At 36.8% G+C, this 20,277-nt stretch overlaps 1 protein-coding gene across 3 annotated transcripts; it reads right to left on the reverse strand.

The window, feature by feature from the left end:
- Positions 1-55: 55 nt before the first annotated feature.
- Positions 56-20,261, reverse strand: LOC139963744 (ribonuclease 3-like). 3 transcript variants are annotated; one of them, XM_071964850.1, is made up of 20 exons: positions 20,122-20,261; positions 16,948-17,875; positions 16,060-16,261; positions 15,060-15,219; positions 13,484-14,265; positions 12,468-12,598; positions 11,959-12,166; positions 11,421-11,528; positions 10,608-10,746; positions 9,633-9,853; positions 9,295-9,513; positions 8,068-8,121; positions 7,077-7,180; positions 6,405-6,510; positions 5,898-6,042; positions 5,103-5,185; positions 4,529-4,635; positions 3,745-3,837; positions 2,736-2,782; positions 56-1,545 (listed from the first exon to the last, which is right to left on the reverse strand). In XM_071964850.1, exons 2-20 carry the CDS (start codon positions 17,508-17,510, stop codon positions 1,370-1,372), a joined length of 3,648 nt encoding a protein of 1,215 aa, XP_071820951.1. In that variant the 5' UTR covers positions 17,511-17,875; positions 20,122-20,261; the 3' UTR covers positions 56-1,369. The 3 variants fall into 3 exon arrangements, with proteins under 3 accessions (XP_071820951.1, XP_071820953.1, XP_071820952.1); XM_071964852.1 differs by having other exon boundaries at positions 16,948-17,866; positions 20,122-20,260; XM_071964851.1 differs by having other exon boundaries at positions 20,022-20,158.
- Positions 20,262-20,277: the final 16 nt, after the last annotated feature.

Consider the following 20,277-nt stretch of genomic DNA (forward strand, 5'->3'; position numbering starts at 1 on the left):
TTCCTTTTACCTTGATGTGTTTAATTGTAAAATTTTGGTGAAAAATTTGTTACTATATTGTTTTGATCAACTATGTTAGTTTACTTTTACATGTGGACACTGTACTGTTTAGCCTAAGCTATCTTCCGCATTGCATACTTTGAATGCAGCAAAACTTCACCTTATTACTCTTGGGCAGCTCATAAAATGAGCATCCTTCACGAACGTTAGCACTGCAAGGTGTAGGATTGATAGGTTGTTTCTGTTTTCAAAGGCTTGGCAAAGCAATCTTCATTACTGAAATTCATATTTACTAATGCACCCTCCAAATAGAGTTCCACCCAAAGGAAAGGCAGTTACAAACAGAGATTATGATAACAATACGTGATCACATGGTAATGTCATGACAATCATATTTACTGAAACAAAGGAAGATTACAATATTTGCAATTAAGGATTTTTTCATTTAAGAAATCCTGCAAATGTTATTATTTTGTAAAACAATCATGCAAATAAACATTAGCATCACGATTTTCACCATCACTATCATCCTCATAAGCCAGAAAAGCATGTGACAGTGTAAACAACCAACAGTACATATTACAATAAATATTTATCGTGTTACCAGTCTCCCTGTAGTTTCTGTCATTTCAGGGCAAGTAAAAAAATTATCAGGGCAAGTGAATTCTGGAAGCTACTTGCCTGACTGGGCAAGTTGTTTTAAATGTTACTGTAAAGCCCTGTTCAGGTTCTGGAGATTTTCACATGCTGACCCCAAATGACCCTCGACCTCCACTAAAAACAAATAGTGTTCTTCTACCAATTATGAAGCTGCATGCCACATATGGGAACTGCAGAGGTTTCCTGGCTGGATATACCATGTTTTAACAAGGATTTAAATTTTTGACCCCTGGTGACCTTAAATGAACTCTGACTTTCACCAAATGTTGTTAAAACTGTACATTACATAAGGCTATCATGCCATGATATATGAGCTCCTTTGATGTTTAGGTTCTGGAGATTTTTTTGAGATTTTCACAATCTGCCCTCTGCTGACCCCAAATGACCTCCATCAAAAACAATAGGGTTCTTGTACTTATTATGGGGATGCCACATATGAGAACTGCAGAGGTTGCCTACTTTGAGATATCATGATTAAAAGCAAGGGAGTCTTATAAAACACACAAATCCAGACCAACTTGACTGCATAGGTTACATGCCTGCCTAAGGCAAGTAACCAAAAACTACTATTTTGTCACACCCAGTGTTAGAACACGGAAAACAGCTAACATAAGATGATAATAATAGAAGTTGAGAACATAAGTCCACAGGAATGAAACTAGACTCGCATCAGTAGAGCAATGGCTGTTCATCTACAGTCGCTGCATCACTAAGTTCCACAGTGGTCATTTGTCCTCCTATTTCTGGTAGAGGAGTCTGCATATTGCTTCGGCAAGACTGGATTCCTTCGTCTATTCTTATGGTCTGTGAACTTTGGTGGTTTATATTCATCAGGGTAGAGAGACGACATCAGTTTGGTTTGAAACTTGATCTGTTCGTACTCTCCTAGAAAGAGGATACATAATCAACATTAGAACACACAGTAGTAACCAGGATTAACGTTTCCCCTCGGGAGTGTAAAATGGATTTAAGAGCCCTTGTTTATTATGAGTCATTTCCAAGATGTCTGTGATTATGTTATTATCACTCAACTAGGAATAGTCTTTGATTCCCACCAATTCCCTAACCCATGTGAAATCATCCCACATTACCTGTCGTTTTGGCACAGACTCTCCAGCAGACAGATGGTCTATTTCCACATATTGGATCTCAGTAACACCAATTCATCAAATATCAAAATCGTACTCTGAAACACACTGGTTAAAAGTCCTACCCACAAAAATGAAAACATAAACTGCACCTCAACCTATGATAAGAATTGACTGATAACACACAATCTGAGTGTTCTCCTTAAGGTGTTAGAATATTGGCCCTCTTACGAAATCTATAGACAAAGGTGCACAATGTAATGTTCCATACGTACATTAGTAAAGTCTGCGGACCCAAATGTGGAAAACCAAAATGATATGTTGATTACTCTCGACAATGATCTTCAGCATCTCAAGGTTAACTATAGATTACTTGGCAGAAAGTGGAATGCTATGCTGACAGGTTTTGGCATCAATTGGTGGAATGCTGATAGCATGTTCTAATGACTTTAAACAAGTCAAAGTTTATGAATGGTAATGGCACATTGAGTAACAACATGTCAACTGAGGTGAGGGTACTTCATGTTAAATCATGAAGGAACAATTAAATAACCCACTGAACTAAAGAATCTTTTGATAAAACCTGAAATGTTAGCAAAAACAATAATTGATTATACAGCATTGTTAAGAATGCAGGACTCTGCGTCCGGGATGCAATGTTTTAAACAAAGACATAAAATCTTCAAACTGCTTGCATTTAGATGAAGCAAGTTTTTTTTGGAGAAACAAACCCCAAGTACACACACCCACAACTACACCTATGCAAAACATAACAAAACATTATTGATTGAATGAACCATGTGCGTCCACATTCAAACTACTTCATACCTCGGCAAAAGCAGCCATTGATGCTTGAGTGTTTTAATCAACAGTATATCATAAGTTATTTACATAATGTAATGGGAAGGGATTATAACTGATTTACAGTCCAAACATTTGAAAATATGTTTCCCAGCAATGAGTATTAAATATCCTTTAATAAAATACCTTTGCTTAAGGCATCTTTTGCTGCCATTTTCTCTGCAAGGCGAACACTGTAAGAGAGGAGAGAAATTTGCATGTTAATTTAAAAGAAGCAACTTAGTGTTTTCTTTTTAAGTCTTTTTAAGCATCTATACTGTTACAATTGGCTTTTGCCGATTTCCAATATTTCAAATCCCAATATTGCTGATACCGATAATATAATATTATTATAAATATAACACGATGGAAGGCCATATAAGTTTACAATCCCTCTATATTTAAACTTGCCTATCTTGATCTTAAATGATGCCACTGATTGCTCATTAAGTGTTCTTTTCTACTACAAAGATTTTGTTTTGTTTTCGTTCTTTAGTTTATTTCTAACTAATATCGGTTGCAGTAAGACTGGACTGTATTGCCTTCACAAGGTTGGACTGCATGATGTACATGTTATACTATCCGTTACTTTTAATTATATTATGTTTGTATCCTATGGTGATGCATGAGAATGCAAATTTAAATGCTTCTTATCTTCAAACACATCATATGTCTCATCTTACTTCAAATAACACAATTGTGAAAAGATAATTTACAGTTTGCATTTCATCAACGGAAAGTGTGTTTACTATATAACTTAGCAGAGAAAGCATCCTAACCTGTACGGGTACTGCTTGCTTACAGACCTCTAAGAAGGCAAAGCAAGGTGGTCCGGCCAAACTATTTAACGGTCCCGCCAAAACTATTTAACACGCTCATACCTACAAGTGTAACGCTTTTTCAATTCCCTATCAAATTGTCTTCAACAACTGATAATGGTATAGACTTCAACATGTCTATCTTGTACACATTAGTAGGCAATATTGGTCAGAATTAAAGGTTCAGTATTCAATTGTAGGTCAAGGATAAAGCAGTCATAGTTTATGAATATTTGCTAGCATTTCCTAAAGCAGCACATAAAAGATTAACAATGATCGGACGGGTTTCCCAGTGGTGTAATTTAATGCTGTAAACAGATAAATATGGAGAGGCTTACCTCTCTGCTGATCCAACCCCAATCCTTTTCCCTTTGAAGAAAACTGCCACAGTGTAGACACTTGCATTGGTTGGTCCACTCTTCTTAAGGAGTCTAAATGAGGAAACAATGATTTGATGACATATGAAGACATTCTGGGCTTCATGAGACACACTACGAACTGTTTAATCCAATAGAAAATTCAGACCAGTTGTCTAGTCTCCATACAGTAAACATTTGAAAAGCCTCAGGCTATTCCCTTCAAGCAATTAGGAATATAAAGTGATGACTTGAACACTCTGGAATGGAACAAACTAACATAGTGACTGGATTGAGTCAGCGCAGCTGAACTGTCTGCCTACATGGGATATTTAGTTAATACATGCTGCCATTAAAGTCACTCTTATACACTGTTGGATGATTTACTATACAGATCATTATTTATACTAACTTATTTAAGCAACAGTCAAGTAAGGTAAAGATTGATTTCAGTTCATTCTCAGAACATGTGCAAAGGCTCTAAACATAACTTAGACCACTGTACAGGTTCAGGCACAATTTGGTAGGGTTTTACTGCTTTAGAAACAGTTCTTTCTTTCTAAACGAGGTATACGCTGTTAACATACTTCCAATATCAGGCTGTTCAGGTCCTTATGACCAAGGCTAAGTCTGTGAACTTACTTAAATAGTGGAATATCAGGCTGTTCAGGTCCTAATATCGAAGGTAAAACATGTGAACTTACTTGTATTGTGGAATATCAGGCTGTTCAGGTCCTTATATCTAAGGTAAAACATGTGAACTTACTTGTATTGTGGAATATCAGGCTGTTCAGCTCCTTCTTTTCTCAGGGTAAGAACAACCTGCTGCAGTTTAGATTTGTCATCATTCCAGTCTTGCTCAATAATAAACTCCTGCAACGACAGCAACCAGAAAGCAAACAGACTTAATAGTGACTCCTTGCCATGTTCTATATGAGAACATTTCATGATTAGTGTACTCCAATATGTCATATATACAAGCTTCACTTTTGTAAGTATCATGTTTCCAAGGTTTTCACACCTGACTGCAATTGACCTCAAAAGACATTTCACCTCCAAAGGGAACACTGGATTACTAGAACATAATATTCTTGGTTGTCTTCCTTGGGAGAAGTGGGACGCTCTTTAATATTACAACTTTCTTCATGTTGTCCACAATACCTTGTACAAGTTTACTATTTAGAAAGGAGAGGCACACATTATTTTACCTTTCATGATCTGATCTCGAAATTAATTTAACAATAAATTTCAATATAAAGTCAGTTTAACATGCCAGCCTACTGTAGCAGACATATTGGATATTTGGATTGGTATCCTAAAAACTCCTTAATTAGACTTACCCTCAGTCTTGGGAAGAAACAAACATTGCAGAAGGCCTCCACAACATCAAGACCACTGTCAACATACATGGCACCAAGGAGGGCTGCAACAACAAAATAAATATATATTATATCATGTATTGTTTCACTGAGAGATTCACAAAAATCTAATGAGAACATACAAAGGTGTTTCTTTTGCCACTTTTACATGAACTGATCTTCACAAGGGTTTTTTATATTCAACTGTATTCCCCAGTACTTGACATACATTGTTATTGCAATGTCATACTTTTTCTTTAATAGTGGCCCCTATTAATCAATGGTGATCTTATCAGGTAGGTGATATTGTGCTTACAGTACAAGGTTTTCAGACTCTTTTTGACCTCAAAATGATGTGTATCCTCCACAGAGAAAAATAGGATTCTTGTACTCACTAATTGGGATCAAAATTGCAAAGCCTTAAGTTCATCCAATGATAAGTATGATCAACTTTGATGACTACGACCTGTGACACATTTTATTTCTAATGCTCAAACTAAATGAAGATAGAGGCAGAGGGATACCAGTACTCTGAATGATATACACACATATTTACCTGGATACCCTGTACAAACACTAATATACACACATATTTACCCGGATACCTAAATAAAGAAATGCAACTTTGTTTCTCCACTCTTCACAACATCAAAACAAGCATGCCAATCGATAAACCTTTTCAACTTATGTCAGCTTAAAACAACTCACTGCGTGGAAGGCTAGGATATTAATTCTGATTAATTTACAGAGTTGAGCTCTAGTTTATATCTTACTAACCTTCCAATAAATCAGCTTGTAGCTTCATTGGAACACCTTTCCGAGCAAATCTGCAAGCTGTATCATCCAGCATGTACTCCTCCAAGCCAAGGTCTTGACAAATAATAGACTGAGTCCTGTTGTTAACGAGACAACTTCTCAAAAGCTTTAGATGCAAAAGAAAGAAAACATGTGTGACCATCAGCATTGACCAGAATACAAACACATATGAAGATCTTACAGACTTAATACAAGTTTGTTTTAAATATGACATTTAACATAGCCTATATAGCCATTGGCAGAAACACATGACCACATCTCTCTACTGGTTGTAAACTACATGCGGTTATTCATCCACTTAAAATGAAGTCAAATTATCTGACTGCCATGCCCTTTTGCAAATCTATGGGGACCATTATTGATATTTAACCTTTATAACAAAACAATAAAGCCCTTCTTGCATATGCACCAACGTCATTTAAGAATCATAATACTGACATGTTATATCTTCAAACAGTCAATACTTACAGAGAGATGTCCCTCGTGGTGTTCTGGAAAGTGCTTGAAGAGGTAAGCAGAGACTACAAGTTGAAGTACAGAGTCACCTAGAAACTCCATCCTCTGATTGTGACCTCTGAAGGCAAAACAATAACAGAGGACCCATTAGTAAGTGGCAGGCTGGTTAGGTCTGTTACTAACATATGTAAAGCAATTTACTTGCTCATGTACAAGCAACTAGATAGTGATTAATTGCATCTGCCTTTACTCTACAGCAGGGGTTCCCTAACTGGGGTGCATGAACCCCAAGGGGGTGCGTGAATCCATCCTAGACATTTCTGAAAGTCAAAACTAGAGTACTGTTTGTTGAGCTATTATCTGATATGTCTTATAATTTAGTGATGTACAAAAGTCGTACCTATCGAGAAACTCTTTTCACGTTCCATACTCATATGTTGCCATAGTATTACCGTACCATGCATGTGATACTTGATCTCTTACGAAGCACTGTTATGAGTATTATAGTATAATAATGACTCAGATCGTGTCTCGAAAAGTTGGGGGTTCTTGGACAACTCTGCCATCCACAGGGGGTTCGTGGGGGATAAAGTTAGGGAAACCATGCTCTACAGCCTAAATATCTTCAAAGAACATACACATTACTCAGCACAATGGCAATCACAAGAAAGATGTAAAACTTACAAAGTCAGTTCATTGTAGCCGATGGTTCTTTGGGTAAACGCTCTTGCAAGCAGACGAATGTGTTTAAACTTCATTCCAGTACATTCTTCAAATTCAGTCATCCTCTGGGAAATCAAGTAGGACATACAGGATCTTCAATACTTCAATCACATCAAGATGGAGAATCACATATTATACCAAAAACCTTGTTACTTTGCAGCTTGGCAGCTCTTCAATAACATGTTTAACAACTGATATTTTTTTTATAGAAAATAGATCATAAAGTTCATCTTACATTGAAAGCAGCTAATTGGTCAGTAATTCTACCAAACCAAGGGACTATTCAAAATAAGAGTGCAGTTGATCAAACTAAGATATTCTTCAAAATATGTCACCCAAACAAATGTTTAGTAATTAATGATTTTTTTTTCTCCAATAATCAGCAACACCCAAGCACTGTTCATACTAGTACTAATCATTTACCTCATTACTGAAACTCAATAAGTCAAGCTGATAACCAACATTGTTATGGGATTTTAGGTTTGAATAACATCAAATTCTGCTTTATACTAATAAATGGTTCAAAGGAGTTCCCATGCAGACAGGAGAGATTTCAGATGTGGAAGACTGTAACAGACCTGTCATCATAGCTTCTATGTATCTATGTTAAGTTTTATTAGCCAATGGATCATATTTAAACAAAGTGCTGCTTGTACATGTTTTGGGGGTTTTGTAGTTGGGAGAGCATCAAAGCTCCATTTTGAAATCATCTCCAAAGTTTCCTAATCTTTTTCTCAAATTGCAAAACTAAGAGGGAATCTTGCTGCATCCATAGTTTGCAATGATTAGCAAGAGAGTAATACTATTTGATATCCAGAACACATCATTGTAGTTTCTAAATACCGATGGTAAACCTCAGTCTGGGATATCGAGTACAGCTACCACGAACATTCAGATGATAAATCCTACTGATTTCATTTGGTGTGTGATATTTCATTCTCGACAAACTTACTTGAAGAACAGGGAAATCTTTTATCATATGTCTGTCACCATCTGGGAGTTGTATCTGGAAAAAAAAAACATGACAAAAGTAGAGAAAAATTTGGAAATGGAGATAAAAAGAAGGTTGGTATATTACAAGAGGGACAATTTAGCTGGAATAGATGATATGCTGAATCTGAGCAAACATATTTGTGCTGTGAAGGAACATAAACAAAACTTATGTCAGAGCACTACTACATCTTAAGTGATGGATACCACACAGATCAGTATATATCAAATATTCTAAGAATCAAAGCATTATACAGCCAGATTCTCTAACATTTTATAATAGTTGAATAGAAAGGGTAAAATAATCCTAGTCTGCAAACCAACGTTAAAAATGATGAATGATTTACTTTGTTGTCTTGTACCTTACAAGATTTACTAGCTATTGGTAACTTTATAATTGGTGAAAGGAATATACCACTAGTTTAAGATCGTCTCAAATATCATCTAAAACCACAGCCTTACAGGATCTCTTAAGATGTTGATATGATTTGGTTCTGTAGCTTGGTGACTTTATTAAATTATGTAATTGTAAACAAGAGAGCGAGTTACATCACCATGGCTGTCAGGGTACTTATAACAGATCCCCAGAATCCAGTAAATGCTTCTCTTGAGACAAAGGTGGCAATCAACGAAGTTTTAGTCATTTATATTTGATATGAAATGTCGTCAAGATATGGTTTTTTATTTTTCACGGAAATATGAGTGTTTATTCTACTCTGATCACCTGGAATGGGATCAAAAAGTTGATTGAACTTAAAGTTGGTTGGTTATACTTTATGTTCTGATCAATGTACTTAGCCTTGATCATTCTAATTCTGAATTACTACTGTTCTTTCATATTTACCTTATGAAATCACTGTTACTGTTTACTGTTTGTAAGAGTGTGGTGGCCAATTGGCTCGTGAATCAAGGATTGCTGGTTTGATTCCTGCCAAGTTTATTACATTGTGTCCTTGGGCAAGATGCTTTATCTCACTTGCCTCTCTCCACCCAGGGGTTAAATGGGTACCTGTGAGGAAACTTGTCATTGGGGGCAGTATATAACTGCTGCCGACTGGAGGGATTGTCTCTGGGACAGGTTATCATCGACCAGGGGTAATATATACATCTGTAAAGCGCTTTGAAACCTATCGCTGGTACAAAGCGCTATATAAATCAAATACTATTATCATTATAATTATTCATTTACCTGTAAAGGATGTTTTGGATAACGAGCCCAAATTTGGCGTAGATCTTCTTCTTCAAACAAAACTGTACAGAACACTCTCCTTGCTTCCTCGATGCCCTTCTCTAGGTATATTGCTCCCATAACTGCTTCTAGACAATTTGCAACTGCATGCCTTAAATCTTGGTCTCTGCATAGGTCTGGTCCATGAGAGTAAAGCATGTAATGCTCCAACTGCAGCTTCTGCAGATTAGAGAAAAGTTATCAATTTAAAACCACAAGCTGAAAACAAACAAATGATATAAGCTCTAAACTGATTACACCAAAGAGAGAACATTGTTATTTGTGACTATTTACAATACCTTTGCAAGTTTGGCAAGGTGTTGGTTTTCCACTAAGGCCTGTCTGTATACAGCCAATCCACCTTCCTCCACATCAGGGAATAAGTGATAGAGAGTTGTGCTGGTAATAAACTCCACTACGGCATCCCCAAGGAACTCCAATCTCTCATAGTGATGGATGTTAGAACTAACCTCCTCCTCTTCAGCCAGTCTGGACATAATCTTCACCAAGTTCACAATTCCTATGAAGGGGGATAAAACGGTTTAAACTATTCGTAGGCACACATCACCGAGTTGGGATTATGACACTATATGAAGAAGTATTGATGGCATATTCACAGTTGAGTGCTTTGTAGTTGAAACACCTTACCATATTTTATAAATATTTTTACTTGGCTATAAAAGATATTCATACACCATCAAGGATGAAATAAATATGGGTTTATGTTTGGTTGAACTGACCATTTTGCATTTTATTTATTGCAGTTTTGTAAAGACAGTACTCCAAAATGTTCTACCTCAAGGGTTTTGTTCCTTATCAGCAAGATGACCAGGATATACAAGAAACGGACTTAAAATTTAATTTCACCTCAACCCTATAGCAAATTAAAATAAAAAATGAGTGGTCTACTGATTGCATTAACAGAAGGAAAGGATATCATCAACAAATTGAAAACCATATTGTTTTCCCCTGGATATGATTTCATTCTTTCTATCAGATTAAGTCAATTAAATAAACCTCCAGTTTGGGAAAATATCATGAGACAGTGGGCATATTTTTTCACATCAATATAAAGTTTACATTGTCTGTCACTGTAATACAGTATGCCTTTCACTGGATCATAGAGGCAAAAAATCATGGAGTTAGCCTGTTTATAAAATATATTTGGATTTTTTTTTGGCACCAAACACAAGAAAGGGCAAGTACCTCATTAGAGCGCATGTACATCCAATGTATGAGATTCACCAGAGTTATATGCTGAATTACACACTAACCTTTCTTTCTGTTATCATTGGACTGCCAGTTCTTTTCACCAAATTCAGGTTGACGAATCCCACAATTGTACAACGAATTGCGAATATGGTCTGAATTCATGCCAAAGGTTAACCTGTATGAAGGATGGGTCATGGCTCGCTGAAAAGGAAGCATTGTAGGTATTATTTATTCTTATAAAAATCACTGGAGTTTGAACAAAACACCAAAAGTTATTAGCTTTTGTGGCCGCATGCATGTTTAACTGCCCAACAACATACAGCTTTCAGCCTGTCCCATCAAACTGTATCAAACCTACAGACCCACATTATAAAGTAAATTTGTTGATTATATTTCAGCTGTTTAAAGAGATAGCAAGGAAGCTGTAGAAGCAGGAAATTAATGGACAAAGATTATTGTCGCACTTCCACCTAATATTCTTGTTTTTACTCTGTTCTTTGAAGCAACAATAAACAGACACACAAACATATGAACATATCTTACACAAATTATTATAGACAAGCTTTTCAAAGAGTTTTGCAAGACAAAAACTTCAGGAATAAATCAATATTCAGCTAATTAAAAGAAAGAGCAACAAAGTATTAACCATTTTAGTTCAAAAAGTCAATTAGGCGATTTCTTTATTGCAAAAACAATATAACAAATCGTTTACAAAGATATGGAGATCCATGTGCTCAATCAAACATGTTTTGGGGCATTTTCAGTGCTAAAAAACAATGCAACATTAAGCAAGTCACCTTTCATGAATTATTCTCAACAGCACATAACTAACAAGAAGCTATGTGATATTTGAAGTATGAGGAATTCACTTTTACCTTCAGGAGGACTTTGTCTGTGAAAATATTCCCCAACTTCACATTAAGTTTGTCCAGACAGAGGTAATAACGCAGATAGTTGACGAGAACTGGCATTATCAGGGCATGCTGACAAGGAAAATGGTATAGAAATTTCCAATTTTGAATCCATTACATGCACAACCTTCACAATGATTGTATGAATTTCAAGACAGAAGTATTAATCTGCCAAATACAGACTTTAAACTCTCATATAAACATCTGATAAGGTCTAGCCTATTTAGCACATTTTAGTATTGAATGCTGATCACCATGTATCAATACATAAAGAGCATGTCAAGAAAGCCCTAAGCTACCAATCTGACTATGGAAATGACAGCATTGACATTTAATTCACCATGACCCCCCCAGCCTCCCAACCCCCCCTAATAATGCAAATTTAGTGCCCCCCCCCCTAGCATGTAGACTCCTCTGCAGCTTTAACCAGATTTTAACAATGGATGTAAAATGAAATGAACCATGAGTGATGCATGCTTGATTTGAAACCATGTCATCTTACCTGGCAGACATCTGACCTGATGCCAGTAATGAGAACCTCATTGCAGGGAATCTCTGAGTTCACTTCCTTTGGGGAATAACTTTCTTTTCTGATTTTTGCCAGCTCATTCTGAATATTTATATAGGATTGTTGCTCATCATGTGAAGCACGACTACGATTCAACAGCAAATGCCTCATTCTGAGAAAGGACTTGAACAGTTTCTTATATCTGTAAGAAATTAAAAAGGATTGGTGTAACAGCATGGCTATAAAACTGTGTCCAACACTTTTAGTAGGACAAGTAGGACAAATATGGGTATGGCAATAAAAAACAAACAATATCCAATGATCGAGGAACATTGATGATGAGGCATAATCAAATTTGTGATAACATATTAAAAAAAATGAAGTGAAAATAAGGATTGCTGGACAGCCTATATTTTACATCCTATTTCATAATCAGGATTTGTATCAAGGGTGAAAGGATTCTCAAGTCTCTACAGGAAATACAGTACACAAACATATCATACTTTGGGTCAGCAGCATAGGTAAGTTGTGTAGGCATCACTCCTTCATGAATAATGAGAGGATATTGTTTTGACTTCTTGTTGGAAACAGCTTGATCTCTGTCTACTTGGTCACATCGCACTGATGAAGGTTTCTGGAAGTAAATGAAAAACTAATCAATGGTAGCCATTTCTTGTACAAAACAGCCCCTATTTCATACAGATTGGTGTTGAGTTTGTGATTCCTGAGGTATTTCCCCCTCCCCTACTGTCCTCCCCCAGCAGCATACAACCAAGGGAGGCAAGTACTGATGATGAATGCATTTCTGACGTTCAGTTGATACTGTTAAGACACTGTGGGTGACAAACTGAACCAGTAGAAACTTGTTTCATGTGGATATTAGAACTTGCAAAGCCATAAAATCGAAACAAACATACCAAACAGGTTATCTGATTAGCTTTTCATCTATCTACATAATTTGTTCTAGGTCTGACCCTCTTTACATTTAACACTTGGTTCAGACATAAAGCAGCGCTTCACCATCTAACATGCACAGCACCTTTAACTGTCTGCTAATCTAAATAAATATGTTATAACATGTATATGAACAGCACAAAGTGTACTTGATTATAACTACTTTCCATTTGTGTGTAGTATAAGTATATTAAAGGGTGACTTTAGTAACTTCTCATTTCTAAATCATTTGAAGATTGAAGTCATAGCAAACTAAAATTAACACTGGTTTTGCCTCTAAGAGTATTATTACTTTTAGTATTATTAGTTGTAATTAAAGCAGCTCCCCCTAGAATGCACATGCAGCTGATCATGAGACATTTCTTTCTTCAGCTATGCCTCTTGTTTGAAGGCTGCTAAGATTTAAATATTCACACAGACCAAATCAGATGGCAGCAGATCCTACTGATCAATTATGAATATTCATTAAGGTTGTCAATCAAGGTGCTGTGCCCTGCCACTTTAAAAATGGACCACTGTACCACTAATGACATGAAATGGAAACACATCATATCTTATTACATACCTTGCCGGGGCATGTTACTATCATATCGTGCATGAAGTCTAAGAATCGAGACCACTTGATGGTGTCTAACTTCAGTATGGAAGCGAGTTTGTCCTCGGTAATGACTGGTTTACGAATCGTTAGCAGGTAGGTCATCACCTGGTGCATTGACAGTATCTCTTTCCCATTGTTTGGCAAAAGTCTTGCAAATCTGGGCATAAAATGGAACCTCCTGCAGCCTCCTGATTTGTCATCATAATCAAAGTCATATAGTTCTAATATTTCTGTAAATATAAAATCACTGAACATATCCAGCTCCTGGATGACAAAATTCTCCGGTGGGTTTTCTTTCACCAGTGTTATCGTGTACTCTATACTAAACCGTATCACATTGCACGGGGGGATGTTGTCGAGTGGCACGTGGGAGAAGAGTGACATACCCTCAAAGAAAAACTCTTGTTGATCATATTTAATGATTGTCGGATAACGAAAAATAAAGTTTGTACAGGGAGAAATCTGCACTGTGTAATGGTGAAGTTTCTTCACATTGTTTCCCAACTTGTCACACATTGGATAGGGTTCTTCTCCAGGGAAGATGTTGTGACGAATTCCAAACTTTTGGGCTTTGAGGCTGCATCGACACACTGGACGATCGTTTAGTTGTCCCTTGTCATTGTACCACAAATTTTTGGCTAATCTCGCGGGGTGCTTCTCTTTTAACTTGAGGACTTTGATAGCCTCAGTTGTCTCTTCCTTCTCCTCATCGCTCTGCTCTCCATCACTCTCACTGGACGAAGATTCATCTGAGATGTCGAGAAAATAACACCTAATTAATAACTACCTTATCAACGAATTGACTCTTTTACTCAACTTATCTCCATGACAAACTTACATTACATTACATTACAACTGTCTATCATTGTTGCCAGAGATTTATGCTTTTCACATTTCCCATCAAATGTGACAGGCTTCTGGCAATCAACATTGAAAAACCACAAACAACATATGTCCAAGTTTCTCATCTTAACTTGTCCCATTTCCAAAGTTATCAAATATGTTTTGATTGCTGCTGACCTCAAGTAATGTTTGACACCAATAACAAAATGTGTGTTGTTCCAAAGGATACCATATTTCCATAAGTGACATTTTCAAACAGAGCAAAGCATCTCTTGCAGTCATCACTGAAATCCACAAAGATACAAGTTCTGTCAAAGCATCACTTCTAAAAATATCATGTCTATATGCTATGGCACACAAATATGTACAGACAAAACATTAATAAGGGTGTTAATGCTATCGCTGGATGCACTCGGGCTCCGCCCTCGTGCATCGCTTGCATTATCCCCCGATCGTGCATTAATCCTGTGAGTAACGCACGCTAGACCATTGATTAACCCTGTTCATTCATACACTACCATTTGTGTGGGGGGGAAAATCATAAAACAAAACATTTTTGGTTACATATAACCAAAGATTTATTAAAGTGATGCCCGTAATTTTACCGTGCATTACTCACAGGATTAACCACGGTCAGCTGACCTGAATGGACCAATAGGATTTAGGAATCTTTACTAAGTATGAATGAACAGCAGCTTACCAGAATGATGATGGTGATGGTGATGATGATGATGATCGGAGAATGGTATATCAAACTTTGGTTGCACTTCTTTGGCTTTGGTGTACTCATCCAGAACGTCCGTCTGAAATCTGTCCATCAAGACTTCAAGGTTTTTGGTGCCTGCTACTGTAGATCCCTCCTGAAATAAAGTGATGTTCAAATCTGGAAGCTGAGATCACATGAATTAACATTACAATGGTGATTTGATCAACAATTGTAGTTCTTTGACATTATGTCCCCTGAGGTAGCATCTATCAGTACAAACTGACAATATATAGCATCACAGTTACAAATGGTATTGTAATTAGATTCTAACATTTTTCTTTGCAGACTTGCTATAAAAGAAATGGTTTCATAATTCTTACCAGAAAAACAAAAGGCTTTATTAGTGTTTCCTTGCCACATTTCATATAAGAATATTTTTAATTTAACACTGCAGACAAGATGCAAAAGATAACTTTAAGCAGAACTTTAGTTGTTGTATGTCATAGTACAAAAAAAAAAAACTAAGAGCATGTGATGTTTCTATCGCTGTTGAGATTTTCAAGATAAGCACCTTGAACATGGAATGCTTCTTTAATGCTCAATTACCCATGACAGGTAGGGAGTTAATATGGCTTCTAGTGACCTCAGACAACCCGTTGACCTCTATGAGAAACAATGGCATCTTTGTATTCACTTAGATGAATTGACCCACTCCCAAGTCTATGAATCCATGTTGTGGTTAATAAGTTTTCATGTTTACAAGCCAAGGGAATCACATAGACAAACATGTACACAAACACCCACACAATCACCATTGCATAGATTCATTCGTGTTTGGCGAGGAATAAAAAAATAAGGCACAGATTTGCAGTGATGATATAATTATAAGAGAAATTTGTTTCTTTCATTAGGAATATCAACTAACACTAGGAATTTGCAATATAGACTAGTCCCCACCCCCTAGAGAACAGACCTGAACAATTGGTTACTATACCTGGAGAGTTTCAGGACTATTGGTGTAGTAGTTCTCCTTAGATGACGATTGAACCCATCTACTTGAGGGTCGGTTGCTTTCATCTTTAACCTCTGTTGCAGAAGAGGCAGACATGATTGATTCAAGCAGTTCATCCTCTGCCCTTTCTTTTGCCATGTCTTGTTCAAGATGCTCCCATTGATGGCTGGATTTTGCACTTGAACTGTTGAACATAAAAGGAGACAAGTCTTCCTATTATTCTTTATATGCAGTTATGCACAATAAGGCTCTTTCTTCATCCGCTTCAATTAAGAAAACAATACACAAGACAATATGTTGGATTCACTTATATGTTGGAGTCACTTATAAGTTGGAATATGTTTCGTTTCGTTTCCTATATTTCACTTTTTTTTCATTTTTACAATTACATTTACAATAATGAATAATACCAATGTCAAAGAAAGAAAAAAAGCATGGAAAATCTGAAAAAGCTACGCTTACACACTTATAAAGTGCAGATTCACCATGAAAAAATTAAATACAATACGCTAACTGCACCCCCCCCCCCCTCTCCCACAACATATTATCTTGTGTATTGTTTTCACTTACCACATATGATGTTCATGCAACCTTTTGGAGTTGGTGATAACAAGCTTCTCAGACATTGATCTCTTTTGACCTAAAGAACCACTGACCTGTCAAAATTTATTTACACGTAACTGCAACAGTAATTTCAGAATCAAAAAGGAATCTAAAATTCCTTGTTACTGGAGCTATAATCATAGTTTTGTTGACAAAATTAATAATTATGGAGTGTTTCATTTCAATCTACTGTTGTCTTGTTTTGTTGTTCAAACGGTTGCCAAATAAGTGATTTAAATGAAGGCATTAACAGCAGCTTCTACTAACCTCTTCTCTGTCGATGGTGATAGCCTGCCTCTTTTATCTCTTTGGGATGAACTGTACTCAAAGTGCCCTCTTCCACTACGCTCAGATCTTCTTTCATCTTCCCTTTTTCGTTTTGATGAGCTCTCTGAAGATTTCTCTGAAGAGATACTACTTCTCTCCCTGTATCGCTCACTTGAACTGTGCCTCTGCCCAGAAGGACTGGCTTCATTTCTGCTACGATTATGTGGATATCTTTCTTCTCTGGGGGATTGTTCTTGGCGTCTTGAAGAGGTAAATCTTTGACTGGAGGAGGAAGGGTGATCATCTCTTCTAAATGTTCTATCTTTTGCGTATCGATCATCAAACCTAGTTCTACCTCTGTCATACCGTCCTCCATCTGAGCTGTTCCTTTGTGAGCTTTCTTGCCTTCTACTGTCATACGATCTTCCGGACGATGCTACATTTGCACGTTCCCTGCTCCTGCACTGGGAAGCACTACTGGAAGAAACTGCTTGGTTACCAGAAGAATCGGCTCTCCTATGTTGATCGTAACTGTGATACGAATGGTGATTTTTCTGAGACATGATGTGGTCTTTGTTCCTGTGGTTTATCCCTTGATTGGTTCAATAGCTTGCCACCATGATCATTACCACTAGAACTCTGCAGTAATTTAATACTAGGAGCCTCAATCAAGAAGAAAAGTTGCAAGTTTAATTTAGCTTGGGATCCTATGACTTGGACAGATGATGATGCCGGAATGTGATCATACCTCCGATGTAAAGGCTCATGGTCACTTTTTTAGCAATAAAACATGAGCCCTGCATGACAAAGTCTCCTACAAAGCTCCAACTGCACAGGCCTGCAAACTATGAAACTTTACTTTATCCACTACTTTGTTGTTTAAAGTGCACTTTTCCATCTGTGGTCCATCATTGTGGTCCTAAAATTACTGTAAGGGGAAAAAGAGAGATGGTTTTTATGGATACTTTAATAATGTAAAAAAAAGACACCAGGATTCAAGGTGCCAATTTCAATTCAAGAATTACGGCCGTTTTGACAATCAATGTCAAGTTGGCTCATTATTGACCTCTTGTTAATGTCATGTACTGAAATAAAATCATATATAGTTCTGCCTGTGTCATGTGCTTATCAGAACAAAACCCTTTTATTAGTAATTTTATGCCTCCTGAGTTCTTTGCTATCAAGGAACCTTCAAGGAGTGCACAATTTTACTACTTGAAGAAGAAATCTTGAAGCACCTAGAGTAACCAAATTTCATGTTTTGATATTCTCAAAGTATACGGTGCAAATGCACTTTTAAGCTGAATTTCTACATGCAACTTAAGGCATTGATTCTGATAAACTGGACTTTTTGTCTTGAGATTTGGTAACCCAATAACATTTTGAGTGCTTCATGTTTGAAATATTCGTAAACCAAAATTTGGCGGACTTGATTTTCAAAAAAACTGTCTTTTTATCAGTCATTGAGGCTTATAGAAATTAATATTTTTTCCATTTTATTTTAAAGATACACTATTTTTTGGAGTGATTTAGTAGGGATTTTCCACGTGTTATTACTTTAATGCTCATCAGAGCCCCAGAGGCACTGTGCATGTTAGTACTAATAGGCTACATAGCTGTCATTAAACATTTTTCAATCACCTGAGTTACTTCTTACATTGTGCTTGACCGCAGTGTACTGTTTGTAGGTCATATGATGCTATGTTTACTACTTCAATTTTACAAAAAGTTTCTTGGATTCTTGTAAAGAATTTTTGTAAGAGCATGACAGGTGTCAGCAGGGTATGGTCATGTTTTACAATACAGCAATTAGTGAAATTTACTTTACCGAGTGGAGAAGAAAGTTGGCAAGTTTGGCAAGTAATTAGGAGCCCCGGGCACCCAGCTCATACTAGGAATGCCCTGATATGGATACTAAAATTCCATAAGTTTTTTACAGTAGTTAACTGTAGTTGTTAAATTCTGTGCTAAATGTTGACATTCCACCAGATGGGAGATGTAATTTGTTACCACTTAACTGAAGTTAAAGGGTGTGAAGACACCCGCAAAAAGAAACATCTAATGCCGGTAATTTGACCTAGTTTCGAATGAGGTGTAACAGATCAGTGATAAACACCACCATCGATCCCAGAAAATACACCCACAGCTTGCTACAGTCGTTAAATAGACACTAGTGTACAGTCGATCACTACATACAGCTGCGGTCAATACCCACAGCACAGTATACAACAATACAGCGATGGACATCTCAGGTCCAGCTAAAGTTAACAATTAAGGTATCACGTTTCATTACCGTCTGCATTTTGTAGCGACACAAACAAAACAACACTTGCAAGCAACAGAAAGTTAACTTTTTCATATGCCCGCACACGGTTTGGGGCGAGTCTTCAATTGCAATGCCTTTAAGTTTAAGTTATCACTCCCAGCCCCAAATAAAATTGTTGTTATTGTTCTGCCATAGAAAGATAGTGCTGCCAATGTCATGTAGGTAATGGTCGTTTTATTCAGAAAGCTTTTTTTCTATGGAGAAAACTACGGTTTTTGTTGGGTGTGGATTCTAATTTTATTGCTAGAATAACCATACAAACTGCAAAGGTCGATGTTTGATCCAAAACCAGGAAACCTTTGGTAAAATTGAACATGCTCAATTTGTAAAATAATGCAAATTTATACCCAATATTTGTAGCACACACTCTAACTCCAGTTAGGCTTAGGCTATATTTGACTAGACTAGGCCTAATCTAAATAAATTTGAAAAAAAAAAAATATTCAAAAGTCATAGCTAAATCATAGTGCTAGGCTGTGTTCAGAAGAAAAATACCGATATAAGTATGCTAGACAGTGCAAATTGTAATAAACGGCGACCACAACTTCAATACGCTATTGTAGAGGATTGTAGTGTAGCCTAACTTTTATTGAAGCATAGGTTAGCCTAGACTGTGTACAGTAGGCCTAGGCCTAGGCCCCTAGGCTAGGCTAACACCAGGCTTCAGAGTCAGATATCATGCTATCACCATGGCATGGGTCAAGATTTAAATGGTGTTACCATTGGCATTAATGAACGTTAGACCTACATTACAGTAGCCTAAATAAGACCATTTCTTATATCTAGCTCTTCGTTGGATAATAGGATGTCGGTAGTAAGGAGGCATTCGTATAAAAGAAATGTCTTACTTTTCTGATGTACAACGGTGAGGTGGGTAAACATGGGTCGCCGGAATTACAACAAATTTAAAAGCAGCAGGCTATTTCCCAGTCCAATAAGCCTCAGGTTAGGCCTATAGCAGACTACAGTTTCTTCAGCTGGCTCATGCCACAGGAACAAAAGTC

Source organism: Apostichopus japonicus, chromosome 22 (assembly GCF_037975245.1).
Source record: "Apostichopus japonicus isolate 1M-3 chromosome 22, ASM3797524v1, whole genome shotgun sequence".
Lineage (NCBI taxonomy): Eukaryota > Metazoa > Echinodermata > Holothuroidea > Aspidochirotida > Stichopodidae > Apostichopus > Apostichopus japonicus.

Excerpts from the sequence above, each read along its gene's own strand:
- LOC139963744 (XM_071964850.1), bottom strand. The coding sequence starts at position 17,510 with ATGTCTCAGAAAAATCACCATTCGTATCACAGTTACGATCAACATAGG. Across the intron at positions 9,854-10,607 it reads CAATGATAACAGAAAGAAAG|GAATTGTGAACTTGGTGAAG; the intron begins GTTAGTGTGTAA and ends CCCCCTTCATAG. Across the intron at positions 1,546-2,735 it reads AAAAGATGCCTTAAGCAAAG|GAGAGTACGAACAGATCAAG; the intron begins GTATTTTATTAA and ends TCCTCTTTCTAG.